General features: G+C 39.1%; 1 protein-coding gene across 1 annotated transcript in view; it reads right to left on the bottom strand.

Annotated features, from left to right (window-relative positions):
- The window catches only part of LOC135462070 (uncharacterized), a 55,123-nt gene extending 29,615 nt beyond the window's left edge, over positions 1–25,508 (bottom strand). Inside the window, exons 1-22 of the mRNA XM_064739423.1 lie at positions 25,108–25,508; positions 24,657–24,811; positions 23,928–24,029; positions 23,173–23,262; positions 22,472–22,569; positions 21,064–21,197; positions 20,382–20,499; positions 19,832–19,937; positions 19,201–19,230; positions 17,930–17,995; positions 16,703–16,867; positions 16,275–16,358; positions 14,890–14,960; positions 14,125–14,259; positions 12,564–12,711; positions 10,180–10,830; positions 9,676–10,074; positions 9,269–9,583; positions 8,829–9,164; positions 8,562–8,740; positions 7,661–7,756; positions 6,733–6,900 (exon numbers count right to left, since the gene is read on the bottom strand). Coding sequence (XP_064595493.1) covers positions 6,777–6,900; positions 7,661–7,756; positions 8,562–8,740; positions 8,829–9,164; positions 9,269–9,583; positions 9,676–10,074; positions 10,180–10,830; positions 12,564–12,711; positions 14,125–14,259; positions 14,890–14,960; positions 16,275–16,358; positions 16,703–16,867; positions 17,930–17,995; positions 19,201–19,230; positions 19,832–19,937; positions 20,382–20,499; positions 21,064–21,197; positions 22,472–22,569; positions 23,173–23,262; positions 23,928–24,029; positions 24,657–24,811; positions 25,108–25,327 — 3,822 coding nt within the window. The 5' untranslated portion in view covers positions 25,328–25,508 and the 3' untranslated portion in view covers positions 6,733–6,776. The remainder of the gene's footprint in view (positions 1–6,732; positions 6,901–7,660; positions 7,757–8,561; positions 8,741–8,828; positions 9,165–9,268; positions 9,584–9,675; positions 10,075–10,179; positions 10,831–12,563; positions 12,712–14,124; positions 14,260–14,889; positions 14,961–16,274; positions 16,359–16,702; positions 16,868–17,929; positions 17,996–19,200; positions 19,231–19,831; positions 19,938–20,381; positions 20,500–21,063; positions 21,198–22,471; positions 22,570–23,172; positions 23,263–23,927; positions 24,030–24,656; positions 24,812–25,107) is intronic.
- Between the last annotated feature and the right edge of the window lie 1,169 nt (positions 25,509–26,677).

The raw sequence follows: 26,677 nt of genomic DNA, 5'->3' as shown, positions 1-26,677 counted from the left end.
TTCTTCTGCCATTTAATAAGAAGTTTACGGAAAGCTGGCCCTGGGTACTCGATGAACAGATAAACTTCTGTCAAATTATTACATGCTTCACAAAAATGTGACTTTCCATCTGACAACTGAAGGCATCAACAACTTTAAGACTTCCTCAAAAGAACCTGTATACTCACTAGTCATCATTTAATCAACAAATGTATAACATACAGAATTATCTAAAAGCTTGGCTTGTTTTTACCTCAGGCGATGTCAGCAGGAAAATTCCAGGAGCAGAATCAAAGCTTAAACATTGAGCTGACTCCAGCAGGAAATTGGGGTGACATGAAGCCCCAGTGGGGTATTGTTGTAAGTGTTTGTACACATGGCCTTACTTAGGTAGAAAGAAAAGGCATAGGTCATACAAAAAACAGCTGAAAATACTCTAGTACCACTGACCTCAAGGGAGCCGTACAGATGAGCCTAAATGTCAGTGGTAGACGGTCAACTGTGACAACATTCCCACTCATATGATGTGCCTTTTTTTTTTTTTTTTTGTGCAGCACAAAACAGAACTATCGAGGCAACAGGTAACAGAACAGTAAATCCTGCCTGTTTCTGCTGACTACTGGTTTATCTGTACCCACTAATGTTTTTCCAGGTGATAATTAAAGCTACTGTAAATCAAAGTTACTACAGTCTTTCACGTGACACTTCCTGCAGCACATGCTGCTATGCTTTCATGTGACACTTCCTGCAGCACATGCTGCTACATGTATTCTTTCATGTGGACACTTCCTGCAGCACATGCTGCAATGCTTTCATGTGACACTTCCTGCAGCACATGCTGCTATGCTTTCATGTGACACTTCCCTGCAGCACATGCTGCTATGCTTTCATGTGACACTTCCTGCAGCACATGCTGCTATGCTTTCATGTGACACTTCCTGCAGCACATGCTGCTATCCTTTCATGTGACACTTCTGCAGCACATGCTCCTATGCTTACATGTGACGCTTCCTGCAATACATGCTGCTATGCTTTTGGCACCTCTCTTACAAATTACCTTTCTTGCAACACATTATTCACACTATACTCTAAGAAAATTTGACTTCTGCAAATAGACATCAGCATACAGACATGTTTATAGTCAGAAGAGACCTGTTTGCTTATCTTTAGAACTGGCTTATATACATGTACATGTATAGTGAAAGATGATGAAAACACAGAAAACTAAAAAACATTTTCCTTATTTTTTTTCTTCTTCTTGTAGTGAGAGATACAGAATCACTGTTCAGCGGCTTGTTCTGTGGAGAACATCAAGGAGCTAAAAAGGGCAATTATCACCATTTTCAATTATAATTTTAAAACAGTGGAATACCATGTCTCCCTCAATTTTGTATTACCTATAAAATTTTAGCAAGTGTACAGCTGTGTTCAATATGTACAGTATAAAATCACTATAAAATCATGTACTATGTAACCAACTATTCACCCTCATGTGAAATGTTAAGTTCTTAAGTCATTCACAATCTGCATGATTTTTCACCAACTAATCTCCCTTCTTTAATGCTGGTCTAATTATTTAAGTACTGATCCACTTGGTGAAGAAGTCCATGGAATAATGGGTGGATGAATTTCTGTCCATGCGAAGGCTTTGATGGAACTTCACCATTCATATTATCAATATGCATGTATTGTATGTGGCATCCCTTTTATCAGCGTGTAAAAGCAGATACAGAGTACCGTACCGAGGGTTAAAGCTAACTCACAAACAAATGCCCAGCTGGAAAGCTGAAATTTGACTGCCGAGACTCTGGCAGACTTATGCACACAACTCCGCCCAGTTGTCTGACCCTAGGTCAGTCTGCGGCCCAGCTGGACTTTATTGACCACAGCTCCCAAAACAGGATACCCTAAACACCAGCTCTTTAAAAATGTTCCTGCAACTCATGACGTGTTTACAAAGAAAACAAAGTCTGATTTGGACTAGAACTCTAGATCTTAAGGTGAACACCCCTTAAAACAGGAGGAGAGAATCATATTGGTAAATTGAGAACAACAAGGTATTGTCTTAACTCATGGGTTTCTTATCATGCACACATGATCATGTGACTAATGTACACACAAATACACATTGCAAGGTTAACGTTTAGTGACGAATAGTACCGCCATATGTAGGTATATATTTGTATATTCAGTACGTTTCCAAAGATTTATAGAATGTTCAGAAAAAAGGCAAGAGAACATAAAAATCTGCTCCAGTTTCTTAAGAAACTTAAGGTGAAAATATTAAATTATATGAAAGAAACCTAATGAACATATATAGCACCATGGTTAAAAAAAAAATTATGATGAACAACATAAATTTACTCCAAACTATGACTGAAAACTACTCAGTGAAGTTTTTCTGAAAATCCACAACATTGCCTTATATGACACGATAATAATCCTCAATATGAGACTTTTAACGAGGCAACTGTGCTGGAAAGTTGTCAAAAGCATAGTGCTGCTTCACTGAGATGGCTTTACCGAAGGCATGTAAGCCGCCCCGCTCGAGCCATTATACTGATACGGCTCAACCAGTCATTGCACTATCTCCTTCATGCTGAACGCCAAGCGAGGGAGTTACAACTTCCTCTTTAAAGTCTTAGGTGTGACTCGACCCAGGACTCACTCTGGATCTACCGCTCCCGAAGTGACTCAAAATCATTTGAAACAACACAGTCATTTATTGCTCCGCATCAGCGATGGGAGATGCCATATGTTAGGATGTCAAGTCACACTAGGCAAAGTACAGACTTACATGAAAACTTTCGTTTTTATGTGATCATCCAAAACTTAAAATACGGTAACGGTTTTAATACACTGCAGCTTCTATACAATTTAGCAAAACCATTCAGGCTATCTTGATACTTGCCATTTCATCCTGGGTTTTAAGGTACACAGGGTTTGATGCTGGGGTAGCTTTTCAAATTTTATTCAGCTTTAATTTCCTGCAGTTAGATCATGGAAAGCCTCCCATGTTAAATGCAGTAAACAAAGGCATGTGAACTGCCACAAGCGATAATATAAAGTGGGTGAGGTTAAGTAGAAACCGGAGTCCATACTCACACAGATCCCAGAATAGCACATCTGGTTCAGCTGACAGGAAAACCCTACTTACCCCTCACAATAGCAAAGGAAATCAAACAAACTCATACAGATTTTAATTCTACAAAAAAAAAAAAAAAAAAAAAAATATAAAAAAAATAAATAAATAAAAAAATTTAAAAAAAAAATACAGCAAGGGCACAATTATTGCATTTTTGATCATGTTTATATTAGCTATTAAAGGGTGTTAAAATGCCCAAAACTATATGACTTTCTTCTAGTTTTTATGAAACATCTGTACATGTATATTGTTATATTGTAAAGTTCTAAATGTTTAATTCTTTATTGGTCAGCTAGAGTTAAACAGTAAAGATGTCATTTCTCAAACACCTTCAAAAAGTGTCATAGGGATCAGATACACTGCAATATTAAAGTAAATAAAAATCATTTTACTTCTGCTCTTACTACATACCTGATTGCTTTTCATCAAAAAGCACCTACCACAAATTTTTTTTCATAGCATGGACAAATTTAAATATCAGCGTGGTGAAAATGTAAATTCCAGATAGTTTACATGGCCATGAAATTGGGTTTGTGGTCAGAACATTCAAAGAACACCCTACTCTCCACAGCGCACTTCCATCCTTCCCCTCAAAAAACAAAAACTTTTCACAGTGAGAAATAGGGAGTTGTTAAGCCGTGCTACGGTGCACCCTTCATGTTTACAGCCTGATTCAATCCCAAACGAAATGTAGACTGACAAGTTCAGGTTAAAAGCAGAGGCTAGCTACACATAGCAATTTGTGAAAAGCTTTACTTACAGCAATCTTTAATAACATTTTTGGTGTGCTCTGGAGCACCAGAGAAATTGTTTCCAACTAATTACACCAAACGGGGGAGGAAGTTTTCATTTAGTATGTCACTTAGAAGCAGCAGAAGGTAACTGGAGACTCTGTAGACAGCATCTTTATACCAGAGCAGAACAGACCCTACAGCTTATCAGCTACTTGTACAGGGCACCATTGTCACTGCCAATTTGCTCAGCCAGCAGTTATTTGCACACATGTGGCTGAAGACTGACAAATAAATAAATCAGATTGTCATGGACAAGTGCTGAAAACTTCACTACAAATGCTCTTTCCATATTTTTATTCTTTTATGGTTTTTTTTGTTGTTGTTGTTGGTGGAGGTGGTGGGGGGGGGGGGGGGGCGTAATTTCTCTTAGATTTTCAGGGGGGATTTTTTGCACTTTCATTATTCTGGATATTGTGTGTATGTAGCCGTTCATTGTCACGGCTACAAAGAAATGATCTTGAGAGTAAGAAAAAATCATCTGCCCTTCATCACACAGGCGTTGTTGGTATATGTTAAAAGTAAAAGAAAGCTAAAATATCAAGTAATGTTCTTCTTAAAGACAACTGAAAACTAGGCTAAAACACTTTTATATATTTCTTCAGATTTTTTTAAGAGTGTTGAAGAGTGGGGTTCAAATATTTGAACTCTGTGGTGAGATTATATGAGCCATACTGACGGTATTTTGGAACTCTGACATCACATCACCTTTTTCTCAAAGGGCCCACTTGCATGAAACCCTCTTAACTTTAAGAACACGTAACTACCATGACAACCAGCACTGTAGGCATTACGTCACCATAGTAGTTACGTGCTCTTAATGTTAAGAGCGTTTCATGCAAGTGGGCCCAGATGTCGACCCAAAGGAAGGAATTTTTGGGAACATTATTTCAGTAATCATTTGCTCATAGGTGAAAAGAATTATTTAAAAAACTGAGTATAGTGATTAGAGTTGGAAAAATTTCCTGTGATATCAGAGTTCCTAAACTTTGATAGTACGGTCCATAAAGCCCAGCTCAGAATTCAAATGTTTGAGTGCCTTTGACTCATTTCTCAAAATCTAGAAAATAAATGAAAGTATATTTATGCCTAGTTTTAAGTGGTCTATTTAGTGATGCCTACATCGTTTTTTTTTCTTTAAGTGAGGATGGAGAGCAGAGCATACCATGTTGGTTTGTATGAATCACAATATACCTAGTCTGGGTGTAGCCCAATCATTTCGGAATCCTATTGATTCACAAGCTCTCAGTTTCACCATTTTATATATGTAAATAAAATAAAAAATATGACCATACAACATGAACAGGTGATCAACACACTGACAATGTGAACCATGACAAGTGGTCAACACTGACCATACAACATGACAAGTCATCAACACTCTGACCATATAACATGACAGGTGATCAACACTCTAACCATACAACTTGACAGGTGATCAACACTTGGATCATACAACACGATAAATGATCAACACTGACCATACAACATGACAAGTGATCAATACTTTGATAATACACCATGACAAGTGATCAATGCTGACCATACAAACATGACAGGTGATCAACACTATGACATCATATAGCATGACAAGTGATCAACACTCTGATCATTACAACATGACAAGTGATCAACACTTAGATCATACAACATGACAAGTGATCAACACTTAGATCATACAACATGACAAGTGATCAGCACACTGATCATTCAAAATAACAAGTCACCAGCACCCTGATCATGCTGTGTGACAGTGTGATCAAACATTTGATACTGACAGCCACACTGTCCAATTATTCTTTCCTTTATCAACATATGAACTTCGTAATTCTGTGTGAAAATCTTAACTGAATTCTGAAGTAAAATTATCAGTTCCCGCAGAACCAACTATCACATACTCAGGAACAATTTTGCATTGATCATGAACCTGAGTTATCCCCCTGAATATCACAAGTTCAAACTTGAGTAAATAATCTGTGCTTTTTACACAGATTTAACTGCTGGCGAGATACACATATCTTGTGCATGGCTTGAAATGATTAAATAATTTAAATATCATACTTTAGTATGGGCATGGGTTTCTTACACACACAATCAAAAAAAACACAACAAATAAAGCATTATGGCACATCCAGTCTATTTATTTCATTGGTGCATTACGCTGTATTAAAAAAAATATTGTTGGTGGCCAGCCTGGGGCAACATTCTAAAAAATTATAGAAACCCTTCGTGATTTGGTTGCATTCCCAAACCCAGCAGGAATGTGGGAAAAGTGTTTAAAGTATATAATGATCAGTTTGGAAGATAGATTGACCAGATCAAAAATCACCAAAGACTCCAGAACAGCCCAAACCTCCGATCATTTGTGCTAAGGTATGGGTTGGAATAATTATGTTGTAGATTCCAAATTAATAATCATGCCAGGCTAACCTTTCTCTATATGAAAACTGCAAAAAACTGGTGATGAAAAATAATACTGCTATCACAGGTCTATACAACTTACTTTATCTTATGGACATGGCTACTAAACTGTCAAATGGGTACGCCTAACTGTCAAATGGACAGGGCTAACTGTCAAATGGACAGGGTTAACTATCAAAGGGACAGGACTAACTGTCGAATGGATGGGGCTAACTGTCGAATGGCTAACTGTCAAATGGACAGAGCTAACTATCAAAGGGACAGGGCTAACTGTGGAATGGACTGGGCTAACTGTGGAATGGACAGAGCTAACTGTCAAATGGACAGAGCTAACTGTCAAATGGACAGGGCAAATGGACAGGGCTAAGTGTCGAATGAGCATATGTTTCAACATACCTGTAACATTTTTTTTCCCTTTGAAGACATTCTCACCAGTCCCTTCATTCTTTCAACAGACTACGCACAAACTTTTTCATCAGCTCCACACTTTCTAACCAATTGTTTTTATGACCAGCAGTACAAGTCCTTACATTCTCACAATATTGTAACATGGTCTTCTGAAACCTGGAACAAAACAATGCAGAATAATGCATCAGCTGTTCTTATCTAACCCCATGGCTGTCATGAACTAAGGAAGTGTTCATTGAACAATTGAATATAGGGTACATGCAAAAATCAACCATTTTCAGTGAGAGTTTTTGCTTCTACTAACTACATACTGTTTTAACTACAATCCATCACTATCACACCACTCTGCAAATGCATATAAACTATGCTTATAAAAATTATTTAACTCCATACCGAACCAACTTTCTTTATAATAAAAAATCAAATTATAATTCTATGAATGTTTCTGAAAAAGTAATACAAAAATGTCAGAAACAATGTAAATGTGTTGGTCAGTTGAAGTGGATGCTAAATAAAACACACAAGTACAATCATGTAAAGCAATATCTATAAAAGTATGTTATATACGATGTATCTGTACAGATTTTGCCAGCATAATCAATACATCCTTACAGGTTTTGCAATATATCTGCATACCACCATGTAAAACAGAACATTCGAGAAATAACCCTAAATTTCTTCCGAAAAAGTGCATTTTCAGATACAGGTAAATGTCATAAAATTGGACTTTCGGTGCTGGAACTTACATTTTTCCAGTAAGATATCCTTCCTTCCTTCCAAACGGCAAAACATCTTCATAAGATCGACAGAATCTCGGAATCAGGTAAAATGTGTGATTTAGACATTGGTGAAATTTTAGGTCATTTGCTGTGGTATTATTATTAAACTAAAAGATTATGAAGACAGAGGGCTCTACCTGATGCTGACTTTGTAACCACTTGAAGCTGGGACAATAAGCTGAGAGAGAGTCACAGCGATCACGGTCCTCAACCCCACTGACAAACATGGCACACTGCAAACAGATACAGAAAAAAAAAAGAATTATCCTGGATAACTGTAACAGGGCAAAAAGAATGATGATAGTGCTGAAATGTGCAATGGAATAATTTCTGGAACATACTATTAACATCACACGCATACTGTACAGCAAAAAGCTAAGCTACAATAAATCATCTTCAGCTGACTGTGAGGAAAAAGATTTGTAAAAGTTTTAACACTTCAAGTTTTTATATATTCTATCTCAGGAGTAGAAACAATGAGATTTCAAAAGTGTTGCGAAGTGCTACAAAGCAGAAAAGTATAAAAGTCAAAAGAAATTCCTACAAATACGATGTATGTACATTAGCAAAAATAAGCCTGGTTCACCTTGGACTGCTCTAAAAATGAGCACTTTAAGAACAGTTGCACTTCGAAAGTGTTTTTGCTGCTATGTTAATAAATTTGGGAAATTTCATTATAAATATCAACAGTATATGCTGTTAACTGTTGTTCCACATGCAGTTTGGCAGAAGTTTCACCCTTAAATGTGAAAGTTGTAAAAGTGAAATGAAAATAGAGCAGTGCCATTAAAAAGCCTACCTATATGCCACACTATTAGCAAGTACTTTATACAAGTAAAAACATGAGACTTGTGATGTCATTATTGCCTAATTTGCATATACAATGGACAATTCTGAATACTTGACAATGCACTTCCTTGGCTCCTCAGTATTACATCAGGCAAAGTGTGATGTCAACTTGATGAAAAGTTGTGGAGAAACAGAGAGACCAGACATACAGAGAGGGATAACTTCCTTTAAAGTTAAATATGTGTTTACCTGGTCAGAAGTCGTTTCAAGGTATCTCTCTGACGGGATCTCAGCTGTTTTGCCTCCAACTGTTGCTGTCTGAGCTCCAGAGCCTGGAGGACATTTTCTGAGATGTGCAGACATTCAGACAGTGTCTTCCTCATCAGGCCTATCTCCTCCATACTACAGCTAACCTCATCACCTCCAGCCTGAAACACCTGTTCATAATCAGACAGGGTCTTCCTAGTCAGGTCTATCTCCTCCATACTACAGCTAACCACCTTCAGCCTCACACACCTGCTCATAATCAGACAGGGTCTTCCTAGTCAGCTCTATCTCCTCCATACTACAGCTAACCTCTTCACCTCCAGCCTGAAACACCTGTTCATAATCAGACAGGGTCTTCCTAGTCAGCTCTATCTCCTCCATACTACAGCTAACCTCTTCACCTTCAGCCTGAAACACCTGCTCATAATCAGACAGGGTCTTCCTAGTCAGGTCTATCTCCTCCATACTACAGCTAACCTCTTCACCTTCAGCCTGAAACACCTGCTCATAATCAGACAGGGTCTTCCTAGTCAGGCCTATATCCTCCATACTACAGCTAACCGTATCCTCTCCAGCCTGACACACCTGCTCACAATGAGACAGGGTCTTCCTCGTCAGGTCTATATCTCCATATTACATCTAACCCCATCATGTCTAGCCTGACACACCTGCTCACATTCAGACAGTACCTTCCTCATCAGGCCTATCTCCTCCATACTACAGCTAACCTCATCATCTCCAGCCTCACACACCTGCTCACAATCAGACAGTGCTTTCCCCATCAGGCCTATCTCCTCCATACTACAGCTAACCTCATCATCTCCAGCCTCACACACCTCCTCGCATTCAGACAGTGCTTTCCCCATCAGGCCTATCTCCTCCATACTACAGCTAACCTCATCATCTCCAGCCTCACACACCTGCTCACATTCAGACAGCGCTTTCCCCATCAGGCCTATCTCCTCCATACTACAGCTAACCTCATCATCTCCAGCCTCACACACCTGCTCACATTCAGACAGTACTTTCCTCAACAGGCCTATCTCCTCCATACTACAGCTAACCTCATCATCTCCAGCCTCACACACCTGCTCACATTCCTCGTCAGGCCTATCTCCTCCATACTACAGCTAACCTCATCATCTCCAGCCTCACACACCTGCTCACATTCAGACAGTACCTCCCTCGTCAGGCCTATCTCCTCCATACTACAGCTAACCTCATCATCTCCAGCCTCACACACCTGCTCACATTCAGACAGTACCTCCCTCGTCAGGCCTATCTCCTCCACACTACAGCTAACCTCATCATCTCCAGCCTCACACACCTGCTCACATTCAGACTGGGTCTTCCTTGTCAGGCCTATCTCCTCCATACTACAGCTAACCTCATCATCTCCCGCCTCACACACCTGCTCACAATCACACTGGGTCTTCCTCGTCATGTCTATTTCCTCCATACTACAGCTAACCTCATCATCTCCCGCCTCACACACCTGCTCTCATTCAGACTGGGTCTTCCTCGTCATGTCTATCTCCTCCATACTACAGATAACCTCATCATCTCCAGCCTCACACACCTGCTCACATTCAGACAGTACCTTTCTCGTCATGTCTATCTCCTCCATACTACAGCTAACCTCATCATCTCCAGCCTCACACACCTGCTCACAATCACACTGGGTCTTCCTCGTCATGTCTATCTCCTCCATACTACAGCTAACCTCATCATCTCCAGCCTCACACACCTGCTCACATTCAGACAGTACCTTTCTCGTCATGTCTATCTCCTCCATACTACAGCTAACCTCATCATCTCCAGCCTCACACACCTGCTCACAATCACACTGGGTCTTCCTCGTCAGGTCTATCTCCTCCATACTACAGCTAACCTCATGATCTCCAGCCTCACACACCTGCTCACAATCACACTGGGTCTTCCTCGTCATGTCTATCTCCTCCATACTACAGCTAACCTCATCATCTCCAGCCTCACACACCTGCTCACATTCAGACAGTACCTCCCTCATCAGGCCTATCTCCTCCATACTACAGCTAACCTCATCATCTCCAGCCTCACACACCTGCTCACATTCAGACAGTACCTCCCTCGTCAGGCCTATCTCCTCCATACTACAGCTAACCTCATCATCTCCAGCCTCACACACCTGCTCACATTCAGACAGTACCTCCCTCGTCAGGCCTATCTCCTCCATACTACAGCTAACCTCATCATCTCCAGCCTCACACACCTGCTCACAATCACACTGGGTCTTCCTCGTCATGTCTATCTCCTCCATACTACAGCTAACCTCATCATCTCCCGCCTCACACACCTGCTCACAATCACACTGGGTCTTCCTCGTCAGGTCTATCTCCTCCATACTACAGCTAACCTCATCATCTCCCGCCTCACACACCTGCTCACAATCACACTGGGTCTTCCTCGTCATGTCTATCTCCTCCATACTACAGCTAACCTCATCATCTCCCGCCTCACACACCTGCTCACAATCACACTGGGTCTTCCTCGTCAGGTCTATCTCCTCCATACTACAGCTAACCTCATCATCTCCAGCCTCACACACTAGCTCACATTCAGACTGGGTCTTCCTCGTCATGTCTATCTCCTTCAGATAGCAGCATGTACACCACACACAATACCAGATAGTAAGAAGGATCAATTAGCAATACATATGCATGTGCTCTATACTATATACCGTAAATGCCTTTTCATTTGCCAGCAAAAACTTTCGTGGATTTGGTAAGAAGACACATTCGCCGGAATCAACTTCTGCGGATCTTAACAGAATTTTTGGACAACTGGTAAACATAAATCAAACTTCAATACAGAAATGTCAAGTAATAAAACAACTCAAGCTTTCAAGTAACAATGTTATCATTTAAACTTGTTTGTACCTGTAAGATGTGACAAAAATTGTAAACAATACAGTAACTTGATCAGACAAAGGAAAATAATCCTCCTAAGCTTTTAATCTTTTGAAGACTGGTAATCTTTATAAGACAAAGCCCTTCCTTCCTGTGTGAGCAAATATTTGTGTCACTCACTTTGGGAGACGACGAAGGTTTAAATGTGATATAAATAAATCCCACTGTTTAATTCTCATGCATCAGCAGCGTGAGTGAAACTTTGAGTGAACTGTGACAGATTTGAGTAAATTTCTCAGAAATCATCATTACGAAAAGGAAGTCTGAAGTGCGAAAACCCCCGAGCGATGTATCGCGTGCATTGGAAAGGTGATCTGACTGAAAGGCAAGTACAGTCGATAGAAAAAAAGCTTCTCTCATTGTATGTATATTGTATCACATACACACGGCAGGAACAAATTATTGATTTGTATGTCTCTAACCGCGGCAATAAATCAAGAACAACAACAATGTCGCAATGTGACAATACTTAGACAGACCTAAGGCTCCCTAAAAGACAGATTAACTGACGATCAATTAAGCTGGATTTGTGAAAGCCAGAATACATTCTAATTAGGTATTTTTAATTAGTGTGTCTGAAAATGTATTACAACTATAGTGCTTGTTAACAAATTTATAGCTGTAACGCTATGTTAATGCTATATGGGTTTTATATTTGATGGCACTTATTTTCGTGGTAAGGTGTTTGCCGTAAAATCCGCGAATGTTAGTACCACGCAAATAAAAAGGCATTTACAGCATATTTTATTCATTCCATAGCCAAAAGTTAATTCACTGAGCATATTGGGAATCAGTGGAATGTAGGTACAGTGTACAAACCGGGAATGTCAAAGGCAATGCCCACTTACACTATTTGTCATCACCTAATTATTACCTAATTTGCTTAAGCACTTTTATGATAATCAACACTGCACTTCCTTGGGTCTTCAGCCATTCCGTATTTCTGTGTCCTTTTCACAAGATCCAGGCACTAAACCTCCGAAAAATCTCTGATTAGAGTAAAAATTATCCAGAGGAGAGAAGGAACATAACTTACCATAGCCATAGATGATTGACCAATCACAGACATTGTTCTTCTCAATGTTGAGATTCTAGCAGACTTCAACACTGTAATCACAGCTGCCATCGCATTACCATCAGGAAGCAGAAATCTGCAGATGTACTTTATGTTAATAGGCATATGTCTACAAGAAGACAGAATAACACAGAAACAAGGCAAACGTTCATGACATACGTGAAACAATATTCTATAATATATGAATATAAATATATTCATCTTCATTTCCAATTTAAATCAAATATCCTGTTTGAATTAGTATTGGACATGTATGTTTTCAGATTTCATGATGTGAATAGTTTCACTTTCCAGAGAATCTGTTATTAAATGTTTCTCAATGTGTAGTAAAAATGTGAACTTACAGTACCAAAAATTAAGTGTTGTGAAAAGGTTGTACATTCTTACTTACAGCTGAAACATGGCTTCCTACAATTGGCCTGAACTATTTATAAGTTTATATATATATTTTTCAACTTCATGAGTGTTTAAAGTAAACATACAGTCTGCTACTATATATACATAGAAAAAATGATATAGGACACACTTATCACAGACAATATGTGAAAAATTGTATGAAGCTTTGAAAGCCAAGAAGAGGAAGTTCGGCAATGCAGATATGGCACTGATGGCCAATTCACTGCGAGTAGCCATGTTGTAGAACCCCTTATCAACATGGCCAATCACAAGCGCTGAAAGCGTCATGTGATAGACTGTCACATCAAAAAACCTATTAGCTCTTGATTGTCAGTGTGGTTTCTTATAATGGATAGACAGATATCAATGCAAAAAATTGGATTTTGCAGTTAACTCAAGTGTTAAACTGATGCACTCTGAATGACATATTTATGAGCGGGAAACTGAGAATGGCTGCCCGTGTCACAATGCATACATGTTGGGCAGGATACTACAGTAACTTGTCAGGATGAGCTGGCAAGAAAACCGCCCTGGGAGAGTCACTGCTTTAAGAAAAATATTGTAAACAAAAATTATATATACTTTGCATTATTTTTCCCTAGCAAAGTCAGTTTTATTACAATTTTAAGAAATCTGAATGAAAGGGCCTGTTATCAATCAGAAGGTCCTGCTAAGTTCAGTAATTGGCCTGAAGTCGGTACCGCCAGCTAGGTCAAATGCTTACAAACATGCAGGACAAAGTCAAGCAGAACCGCTAAACATGATGCTTGTGTCCACAAACTTCACCCTCACTAAGCGCCAAACTAAAAGGAACATCTGCCCATTGAACACTGAACAGAGCTGATACTATTTGTTTGGATATCAGGCGTTTTTGTTTGTATTTTCTCAATGTCACATTCCTTAATACCGATGATACAGTTCTGTGATTACCAAACACACTGTTGTTCTAAATTGAAATAGACGTAAACAGAACACATGGTCTTAGCAGGACCTTGCGTAAACTGTAGTTAACAAAGCTTGTTCATCCCCTGTTTGTCACAAAGTGATAATTTATTTAGAATTCAGATGATGCAGTAAATGCAGTATATCAAACAATTCTACAGATCTTGTTGTCTTCTCTGCTTACTTGTCATCCAACTCTAGACCTGTATAGTGATGAATCTGCTGCAGTAATGGTAAGCCAGTCTGCTCAACTAAGGGCAATAACTCTGTATAGAGGGCGTTCCCTGGCAATGCATTATCCCAGTCACCTTGAGAGAGCCTACATGTAGCCAAACAGACATTCCATTAGTTCACCAAAAAATCAACAAAAAATACATCTCTTTAATTATGTTTGTGTTAATTTTCTACAAATTAAACTTAAAGGTGTATTGGGCATGAAATATTCCAATGTGTAATTACTTAATTATTTAAACTATTTCATCTGTTTGTTTAAACAGTTCTCAAGAATTGGTCACTATATTAAAATGACCAGGTTCAACGTTTTATACATCATTCTTAATCAATATTACAACAAAAGATCCTCTCTGGCCGTATATGGAAGGTCTGCATCAACCTGCGGAGGGTCATGGGTTTCCCCCGCACCCTGCCTGGTTCCCCTTCCACCACAATGCTGGCCGCTGTCGCATAAGTGAAATATTCTTGAGTACGGCTTATAACAACAATCAAATAAATAAACAAATAAATAAAAACAGAAGATATACTGAATGTTCCCACTAGCACAAGGTCACATCATTTAGTACGAGCTAAGAATATGTACACTGTATCTATCTGCTTAATACTGATGTACATGTAGCCTATAACACAATTATTAATATTTTTTCACAATCTTTCAAAAAACGGATATGTCTATAAATTTTGGCATCATATTCCTGACCAAAAAAACACTCACATCTTTGACAGGTCAGGAGTGTAGTGTATGTTGCTAAGCCAGGTAGATAAGATTTCTGTTAATGATGATATCTGCAAGAGAAAGGAAACAAACATATCTGTCAGCAAAGAAAAGAACTAATCTTTCAATATTAGTTACATGTACGTGCAGTGGTAACAATGGGGCATTTTCCTGTCTGTTCCAAATCAGTTCCAAGCCATATGAAAAGGTAAATGAAAAGGTACTATAAAACTAAAAGTCTACATGCAGTTTTAAGGAACATGAAGAAGATATGCCAAAAAAAGCCAAAAAAAAAAAAAAAAAAAAAAAGTGGGAATTCGGTCCCACTCAACACCCTCAATTCGGGCTCTACCGCACAACAAAGCTGTTTTGATAGCTACCCTTGACATTGCCACAGAGGGCTACTTAATTACCAGACTCAACGCTGACATCTGTAAGAAAACTGAAGTTTAAAGCCCGTTTTATGCCCCAAGAAGAAAACTGAAACTTCCTGTAGTTTCATAGATTATGCCACATACTATGCATTAAGAAATAAAAAAACCCGAGCATTTCGGGTACCCTCTAAAACACATTACTCTCTGCTGATAGACTACAGAGCTTGTGAACTGTGTCTGTTTTGGGAAAGCATTGAGCAATCTCTGCAGATAGACTACAGAGCTTGTGAACTGTGTCTGCTTTGTGAGTGCACTGAGCAATCTTTGCAGATAGACTACAGAGCTTGTGAACTGTGTCTGCTTTGTGAGTGCATTGAGCAATCTCTGCTGATAGACTACAGGGCTTGTGAACTGTGTCCGCTTTGTGAGTGCATTGAGCAATCTCTTCTGATAGACTACAGAGCTTGTGAACTGTGTACGCTTTGTGAGTGCATTGAGCAATGCGGATACACTACAGAGATTGTGAACTGTGTATGCTTTGTGAGTGCATTGAGCAATGCGGATAGACTACAGAGCTTGTGAACTGTGCCGCTTTGTGAGTGCATTAAACAATGCGGATAGACTAAAGAGCTTGTGAATTGTGTCTGCTTTGTGATTGCATTGAGCAATGCGGATAGACGACAGAGCTTGTGAACTGCGTCTGCTTTGTGAGTACATTGAGCAATCACTGTGACAAGGCTTAAAGTAAAGACTCCGGCCTTACGTGTGAAGGTCTGGCAGCAGTCTGCAGATGGTCGTGGGTTCCCCTTGGGGCTCCCTGGGGCTATCTGGTTTCCTCCCACCATAATGCTGTTGCCGTTGTATAAGTGAAATATTCTTCAGCTGGCGTAAACCAAAAATCAAAAAAATAAATTAAAAAAGTTTTGACTTAAATGATGACAATATGTGGAATCAGCTATTGACCCATGTGTAAAAGTTGTCCTATACATACATGTATACATATATGTGTACCTGGTCGGTGAGAAGAGAGACTGGGTGGAATACGCTTGTATACGAGTGCAGTTCACTCAACACAGTCTCGGCATGGTCATCCTGCTGTCAAACATAACATGTGATTAGCACTAAATCAAAGGTAACATTTTCTTAAACTTACAGAAACTTTTCAATACCAAAACTATACAATACAGGAATGTACAGAGATATCAAACTAAGATTTACATATTCACAAACACAGAGAAAATAATATCACTGTTATGATTTTTCTCTTTAAACTAACTGCACTAAAACTTTAAATCTGACATATTCCCCTTACACTCACCCACTCCAAAACAAACACCTCTCAAAGTAGGCATTCCTACTAGATAATGCGTTCTTACAGCAAATTTGTATATAGCTGAAAAATAAGTTTTTAAACAAGAAATCAGTATTCCTTTACAGACCTGCTCATGGCAAGGGGAGGTAAATGTGTAGAGCAATGCCAGGGCTGTTACCCACACGGCATCAGCCTGCTGTTTAGTGATGTCCAAGAAATTGGCTTCTCCATGTCCCAGTCTGTCTCTGAACCTCGGACCCTCTGGGTACACCATTAGGTCCTGCAGCAAGTCCTGAGCACAGACATAAAGTAAACGCCGTTACTTAAACAGTGTTAATACTTCTCTGGTACTAGAACTATATACTAGTCCACAATTCCCACCATGTCTCTTCATATCCAGATCTGCAACTTTCTGTTGAAGCTTACTCTAACACACTGTCCATGTCTGATCTAAAGGCTTGGATATTCATGTGAAGGTGATACTAAACATAACAACAGCACTGGTCAGATGTATCAAGAGCACCAGATAAATTTGCCTGGACTCCCTAGCTTTATAGTTAGCTAAAGAACTGGTCTCACAGAAGCCATGGTCCCTGACCTACGCTGCTTAGTTTCCAGCATTGTTTTTTTATTTATTTAATTTATTTGATATGTATTTTACACCGTACCTTAATTCCTCAATATTTTTACATATGAAAGGGCAACTTTATACACATTTTAAATTTATTCTGGAGACAAAACTACAATGGTTGGGTTGGCCAATTTCAGAGTTTTTAAAAAAGTATTTTTTTTATCAGTGTACACAGAATAATGCCTTCAGAATATGCTTGAATAAACACCTTGCAAACATGCGAAAAGGTTGAAGAATTTAACACAGTATTCAAGAATACTTCACTTTATATCATAGCGGCCAGTGCCCAGGGCAACCTTGGTTTTATACCAGGAGGTTTGTCTGGTACACTTAGCTGGCAAAGGGCAGCAGTTTACCATAGGCATTTGGCTTCCTTTCAGTCATAAACCAGCTCCTATTGTCTTTAATGATAAATTGACCTATGGTGTAAAACCTTGATAAAATAGATACATAAAAACCAATAACTAATACACTAATTAGGGTTCGCATGATACAGTCCTTAGGGGCTGATAACTAATAAACACTCCTTATTAACATTTACCTTCATGTATTGATGATTGATGTTTGGACTGATGTTCTTGACATTGTTTACTTTGATCTACTCCATGTACTGCAAGTCTTGAGAACTTAAGACATGGCTACTTCCATTAATATGTAAAAGTTCTTCCTATTTTGTTCTCCACTTTGAAGTTTGGTATGTATAACAGACATGTGCATGCTTACAACTAAATGTGGTCCCAGTTTAGATAATAGCTTGTTTTCTTTGCCCGCTACAAGACGTGCCAGTATCTGAAAACAATAATGGAGGCAATATATCATTATTTATATATTTTATTTGATTAGTGTTGTACGCCGTACTCAAGAATATTTCACTTATACGATGGCTGCCAGCATTATGGTGGGAGGAAACCGGGCAGAGCCAGGGGGAAACCCACGACCATCCGCAGGTTGCTGGCATACCTTCCCACGTACGGTCTGTGAGGAAGCCAGCATGAGCTGGACTTCAACTCACAGTCACCGCATTGGTGAGAGGCTCCTGGGTCATTACACTGTGCTAGCGTGCTAACCAGCTGAGCCACAGAGGCCCCAATGTATCATTAATATCGTCTCCAAAAGCCAGGCGGATAATACAGTCCTCTTTTTTACCAGCACAAAACTTTAAGTTTTCCAGCATGAACATATCAAGCATGGAACAGTGACCTTGTTCTTGCACAAACTAATTACCACAGTATCACTATGTGCACAAAATGACAACAGCAGAAGTATTTTTGCATTTTCAAATTATATGTATTTCACACATTAAACATAAACTGATGCTAATAAATAAATGAATGCTAGAAGAAATGAGTTTTACCGAATACGTAACCAAAAAATAAAAATAAAAAAAAAAACAAAAACAGGATGGTCCTACTGCAACCAACCTTATGAAATGACCATCTTTTTTGGTTGCACCGTAAAAGACAGTACAGATGCACACACTCAATATGACATGAAGGAAACAATCCATTAACATGAAGGAAATCACTCCATTGACATGAAGGAAACAATCCATTAGAGGACAAGTAGATTTCACTGTACACACCTACTTGTCTTGTACACCAGAGTAAATTTATTTATTTATTTATTTCATTAGTGTTTTACGCCGTACTCAAGAATATTTCACTTATACGACAGTGGCCAGCATTATGGTGGGTGGAAACCGGGCAGAGCCAGGGGGAAACCCATGACCATCCGCAGGTTAATGGCAGACCTTCCCACGTACAGCTGGAGAGGAAGCCAGCATGAGCTGGACTTGAACTCACAGCGACCGCATTGGTGAGAGGCTCCTGGGTCAATACGCACCAGAGTAAAACTTTGCATTGTCACACAACAGCACCATCAGAATGGTTCAAAGTAAAGACTTCTCACTTCTCAGCAATACCACATAAAGTGGGTTATACATGTAGATACACATAGTATTTCACGGGAAGAATGTACAAAGTTTTCAAACTTACTTCATCAAATGTGGTGTATAACACTGATGACTGAAATAGGGAGAGAAACAATCATCAGACTAAAATGGCAGAACTTGACCGGTATGTACGTTATTCCCCTCCATATTAACGATGAGAGTTTTAACACAGCTTCTAACACATCTGCAAAGCACTCGTTTTTCAGCCACAGCAGAAGAATGCAGGAGCTCAAACATGCCTGTATAAACTACATGTGCTTCAGTTCAGAATACATTTGTCTTGGACTGAGCTGAGTGTCTCTGTTCATCACCAAACCTAATATTCTGCTACATCAGGAATATCATACATGTTCATTTACACTCTCCATTTGTATATACACTTCAGTTGTGTGTACATTTCTACACATACCTCAACTGTGTGTATATTTGTACACATACCTCAGCTGTGTGTACATTTGTACACATACCTCAGCTTTGTGTACATTTGTACACATACCTCAGCTGTGTGTACATTTGTTTACATGCATCAGCTTTGTGTATATTTGTACAAATACCTCTGCTGTGTGTACATTTATATATATATATACTTTTGCTGTGTGTACATTTGTAAATATACCTCAGTTGTGTGTAAATTTGTATACAAACCTCAGCTGTGTGTACATTAGTATACTTACCTCAGCTGTAAGCACACGATCAGGACAATGATTAAGTTCAGCAAACATCCATCGTAACCCATTTTCCAGCAGAGGAAACAACAGGGTCACACTTTCGCCATACCGTCTACAACACAAGTCCAAGTACGGTGGGATTTAAAAAGTGCACCCCAGGACACATTGTGCTGATCGTGGTTTTCACCGACTGGGTGCCATGGGAGAGCATCAGGAGTGGTTAGTGGATTATACTGACTGTTCACAAAAGCAATAAACAAGCTCACGCTTCACTGAGCAGTTAGTCTATGCTTTTGTCACCAACAGTTCATGTTTCCCTCAGTTTTAATCACAATGATTTTAGTTCACACACTTTGCAGCAAGTTGATTGTTTTATTATTATTTTGTGATAAATGGGAAAACTCTGTGGAGATTAAGCATGATTACCCAGTACCTTTACGAATGTGGAGTGTCATGTCAAACATCCGTTTTAAACCTGCATGGCTATCTGTACACAAAGCTGTAGCAGAATTTAGCACACCACGAATCAATACTTGCAAACTAGGCCTACATATACCTGTTTTCTTGATAGAGGTCAAAGGCATCTTCCCAGACAGGTAAAAACTGTGGCAAAATGAACTGTGAATTTCTGCACAAATGCTTCCATTTCACTTTTGGTAGAATTGACAGTGATACTGAAAATAAAAGTACAAAAAAGAATGATCGCAATGCAGTTAGTGGAAACGCCTACCTTTACAACATTCACCATTTACACGTACATGCATCTGCCACCAAAATGTGATTCAAATTTGCTGACTTAGCAAAAAGAATTGGCTTTTTCAAATGGTTAAATGACACAAAAAATATATTGTTATGATTACCATATGATATAAAAGAAATTCATACTTTCCGTACATCTGAGTCACTTTGAGCCATACCTCGAGATTTAACTTTTAGTCAGTTATGTCACTGTCAAGAGGTGTCAGGTGACAGTAAGCCATGGGTTCTAGTTTTCTATTGCAACATCCCAGGCCCGTGGATTGCAATACAGGGTTTATTACCTGGCTTAACAGGTACTATGTCTTGTTTACTTTAATCAATTCTGTCTTGAGAATGAATATAAGTATGAGAATGAATATAAGTATGAGAATGAATATAAGTATGAGAATGAATATAAGTATGAGAATGAATATAAGTATGAGAATGAATATAAGTATGAGAATGAATATAAGTATGAGAATTTTTCCTGAGAATTTTACCTGAGAATTTTGTAGTAATTTTCTCCACTTGATGAAAACTAACAGGACATCTGTGTGGAATGGAATCTGCATCCATGGATGTTGTGATCAGGTGCCCCAGAGTAACAGCCACCATCAACAGCATATAATTATACCTGGAAAAGTGAGTGAGTGAGTGTTTGGGGTCTAACGTCATGCTCAACAATTTTTCAGTCACATGAGGATGAAGGAACCCTTAGGAACCCTTAGGGTGTATTTAATGTACCTCCTTGTTGCAGGATGGATTTCCACCGCTTTTTTATCTAGTGCTGCTTCACTGAGGCGACTTAACGAAGGCAAGTAAGCCACCTCGCCCGAGCCATTATACTGATACAGGTCAACGAGTCATTGCACTATCGCCTTCATGCTGAACGCCAAGCTTTTAAAGTCTTAGGTGTGACTCGACCCAGGTTTGATCCTGGATCTACTGCTCCCGAAGCGGATGCTCTACAAACTGTGCTATCTAGGACGGTCAATATACCCGAAAGAAGTTATCATGGTATTGAGTTTGATTTCAACTCCACCATTAATGTTCCCACCAAAAAGGTGGTCATGTCGTATAAGTGAAATATTCTTGAGTTCGGCATGAAACACCAATCAAATAAATAAATAACATAAACCACCATTCATTGAGACACACTGCTGGTCATAGCATTTTTATTCCACACAGCACCAGACAACAGTTTAGGTTGGAGTGATTTGTGTTCAGAGTGCCTAAAGGAAGCCCCTCAAAATATTTGATTCTGATTTTTTCAGTCTGATTTTTTCAATCTGACAAATCGTCATGTTATGTAAAACAATGACGTAGGCACTGCTGGAGAAGAATAAAGAAACTTCAGAAAATGACAAAGCCTGGGTCAGAAAATCCCAATTCATTGATTTTAATGCAGAAACAAAATAGATTTACAAAGTTTCTTGACAAAGGAATATGCCTGGTTTTCTCCATCAAACGGACTTTAGATGCAAACACTTTCTCAGCCAGCCCAGGTGGTGGTACTACTGGAATTGCTTCTTTAAGCACTACATATTGAGAAGGTATTTGTAAAGAGCTTGCCAGGTGGTTTATGTACTAATACATATATCACGGCACAAAACGAGTGAGGTCACAGACAGTTTTTGTTTAAACATTAGTGGTTTATTTCAATTAATTTATCAAAGAATTACAAAAAATTTTCTCACATGTGGTGGTACATGTTTTTGTCGCAGAGCTATTTTATCAGTTAGTTGCTCTGTCCAGTTAACAAGATGTGGGAGGTATGTGAGGGGTTACTGGACCCCACCCCTAAAGCCCACATGGGTATTTAAATGAGTTCTGTGTCTTTACAGGTACCTGTAATGGATACACTAAGGATGAATAATTTATGAGTAAAACAAAGAGAAGCCTTCTTACTGTAGTGGAATCTCAGAGGGAGCAGGGAAGCCATGCCACACTAAGTTCCGGAGGTTCAGAGATGTGGGGGGTCCTATCAACACTCGCAAAAACCTAATCTGAATCCAGAACAATAAACCCACGAAAAAACTTGTTTGTACTAAACTGATGACATGTCTGCAATTGCCCCTTCAAAACAGTCTCTATTATATGCTTAAAGTCTTAGGTACATAGAGAAAGCATTTGATAGCATTCACTGTAAATTTTCTTTCAACCATGAAGTTTATAGGTGAAGGTACAAGTGCTTCATCAGAGCAAAATGAAAAATCTGCTGTCCCTAAACAAGCGTGGATAAAACTTTCCAAAAGCGATAGGCATCAGTTTTTAAATTTGTTATAATATACTCACTTTTCACGCAGAAAAAATAAAAATCCAAATGGAAAATATATAATATTGTCTTAATGCAATTGTAAGATTAAAAACCTATTATCAATCTGTCAAACTTTGCCAGAATGGTTTTGTTTTCATTTGTCATTAGTTCTGAATTATCTCCTCTACTTTAATGATTAGTCAATGTCATACTCTCACATCTGAGCAAATCATCTGAGTGAACTATTCTCTAAATTCTCTACCATTCTTACGTATATGCACCTTTGGAATGTAAGAAATATTGAGGAAAACTTTACTTGTTGCCGTGACAACTTGTTGCCGCGTACACTTACCACACTAGCACCTAACAAGGCCTCTAGCTCTGATGTCATGAGCAAGTCTTTGAGTAGAGATGGACATTGTTTCCCTCGGGTTAAATACAGCTGGGGTAGAAGCAAAGCATTCAGAAAATTAATACAGTATAAGCAATAACCGTAAAGGGAATGGAGAAGAATGTTGCTCAGTAAGTAAGGTGCATGATCATTAGTCATGAGGCACATGGTGTGTGGGGAACAGGGAATTTGTAGATTCCCCTCTCCATTTCTAGTGACCTTAGTGACAATAAGTGAAAGCATTGGCGCTATATTATATCTGTACCAGTACCTCAAATTTGGGAGTTGGTTAGCGCACTAGCGCAGCGTAATGACCCAGGAGTCTCTCACTAATGCAGTCGCTGTGAGTTCAAGTCCAGCTCATGCTGGCTTCCTCTCCGGCCATAAGTGGGAAGGTCTGTCAGCAACCTGTCGTGGGTTTCCAACGGGCTGTGCGAAGTTTCCACCCACTATAATGCTGGCCGCCGTTGTATAAGTGAAATATTCTTGAGTACCACATAAAACACCAATCAAATAAAGAAATAAATAAATAAATCACATGTAGGACAGTTCGTCAGTAACTTGCCAAAAGTCAGTGGTTTTGGACACTCCTGGACACTCTAGTTTCCTTCATCTGTAAAATTGACCGAAATCGTATACATGAAAAATGCGTATGATATTAAACCTCAATCAAATTAATAAATAAAATTCAATGAATCCTACATGTAGATACTTACATCCCCCAGTGCTCTCTCCAGTACAGCCGTACTCAGCAGCAGACTCAATAAGCCTGAAGATCGAACACCTGTCTTTAAATATTCAAAACAACGCAGGCAAATCTGAAATGAGAAATTGGTTACAAGTCTGTTACTGTAGTGCACCTGCAGGCCTGATACACCATATTACAGCTTTAGCGAAAAAATCAATTTCTCTATCAACCACGCCGTTAGTCCACAATTTCAACTACAGGTTATATTCTGGGCCTTGAGTTGCCAAAGAGGGAAGGGTGTCAAACATAATGTAGTCAAAAAGGTGCACTGCTACTTTCACAATTTCTCTTTGCTAAATATTTATATTCATTTATTTACTGGATTGCTGTTTAATGCCATACGCAAGAATGTTCCATTTAAAATGATAACAGTCAACATTCCTGAATGATGGAGGAAAACGAGAGTGCCCTGGGTAACTCGCCTACCTTTGGCAAGTTAAACGTATTGATGGAAAGACATGTGGTCTTCAACAACCATGAGCGTTATCATCCCCTCATGGTCACCAGTGTCCGACAAGCAGTGAACGCTGGGAGAATCCACAAATACCCTGTCAAACGCCAGGATCGAACCTGTGCCTGATGTGTTCTAACTTCTAGTGAAGGAAAGGCAAGCACCCTAACCACTTGGCCGGGATCTGCTCACCAAAATATACACATAGCTAGGCATGTTTATTGTCAAGATATGAGTTTCTCTTACCTGAGGATTACCTGTCCATGTCAGAAGATGCCGGTATTGACTGGCAAACTGTTCACATGACAACCCACTCATATACCTCTCTACCGCTGAGAACAAGGGTGCTAAGCTTTTAACACATCCGCTAAAGTCTGTGGGCTCTCCATTCACATCTCCTTCTGTGACATTTTTCAGAAGAAATGCAATAATGATATGAAATTCACAAGCTTACGACATGTACATATGTAGCTGGCAGGGACTATTTACAACAGTATATGTAGCAATAAGTATGTCAGACAAGCGGATTCTTTCCTTTATCCAGGTATTCAATCCTATTCAGATGCCAATTGTTGATGACCAATCACTGGTGCCGGTAATTACTAATTAGGCATGTTCTTTTAACCATTCCTTTACCAGTAACATGTGGATCGTTTTACATCAGTGATTATGGTGTGACTAAAATTTGCTTTTTTACCTTGAATGAGCATCTGTACAGTGTCCCAATTAAGCAGTAGTTTGTTGGTCAGGTATGCTCTGGGGTCATCTTCAGCCTGGGTCTTAGCTACGCCTACTTCACAAACTAGCTGATACACCCCAGGCGACAGGCATGTCTCAACTAACCTTGACATGTTTATGTCATCAACTGTCCGTGGTGTAAAGCGGTAATTCAATGTACCTGTAGGAATATTTATCATTACTAAATAATAGCACCTGGCAAATTCAAAACATCTGTAGAAAAAAAAAGACACTTGTGCACACAAACAATCAGAAAGATATAGCACTACGTTTTCCTAAATCTCTAGAAAGTAGAATGAAATCACTCTACTCCCAGTCCGAAAGTACTTTCTAAATTTTGATTTTTCCTCTCAGAGAATCTCACTCAGAAATCTCAGAAATTATTAAAATTCTGAATCAAGTTGGGGTTACAACTCACACTTTCAGAAAATAACGCATTGTCACTTTACCATGACGACATTTTGAGAAATCCCATGGGCAGAATATTGCGAAACTACAATTCTACTCTTCTCGCAAGTTCTGGTGTTTTTGGTATTGTGTACTGGTGTTGTGGGGTATTATGAAGTACCCAATTATCGAAACCATCAGTAATGTTTCGGATATGATCACTCTCATCATTCCTTTGACAACATATTCAATGAAGATTACATCAAACTACATAAATCTGTATCACATTTCCAATCGGGCAATGGTAAATAGTTATATCAGAATATACATTATCAAAGTGAAAGTCTACCACTCCACACGGGTAACCGTCATAAAGGGGAGATCACTCTAAGGGAACAAATCCGCATGTTAAAGTCTGCCCTAAGCTAAGCTAAGCTGAACGTTCCTACCGTAACGCCCAGCTTCGATCATATAGACTTCCATGCGGACAGTTTCACTCTCCACCGATTCCCCAAAACGCCCGAAATGTAATATCTCAAGGCCAGCATTGGCAAACCATCTTTCAACAATAATCCGGCAATTAAACAATTTAAACTTTCGAATCGGACAACTCAAATCAACGTCTGCCATGTTTGGATTTTTTCTTTTTTAAAAACATTCTCAACATTCTCTTTAAGAATTGCACGCCCTGAAAACAGAATGTTTGGTGGGATAACATTTTCGCGGCCCATCATTCTGCCCGAAGATGGGGAAAAAAAAAATTCAAGCATGGCAGAAACTGATTTGAGTTGTTCGAATCGAAAGTTTTGTGACGATTTTACTATCGAGCGGTCAGTCACAATTAATAACTGGTTGTCAACCTCTGCCAGAGATAACACAGGCATCCAAATAACTATGAGAGCTAGATGGAGTACGGAACAAACTCTGAGGAAAAGGTGACAGAGAAATGATATAACATATATACATGGAAGCCTTTAATGAAACAAAGATACATGCGCAAGGTAAAACGAGTTTAACGAAAAAAAGAATCAGTGGCCTGTTTGCTGGTTGATACTGCTCGTCAACACGGTCTCCGTAGTGTCCCGTAAGCTTAAGTTTTTCATAAGCTTAAGTTAAAATCTATGGCAACGGGTTAAAAAATT

The sequence above is a fragment of the Liolophura sinensis genome, chromosome 1 (assembly GCF_032854445.1).
Source record: "Liolophura sinensis isolate JHLJ2023 chromosome 1, CUHK_Ljap_v2, whole genome shotgun sequence".
Taxonomy (NCBI): Eukaryota; Metazoa; Mollusca; class Polyplacophora; order Chitonida; family Chitonidae; genus Liolophura; species Liolophura sinensis.
The sequence above is the reverse complement of the archived record's forward strand: the minus strand, read 5'-3'. Positions and strand labels throughout refer to the sequence as shown.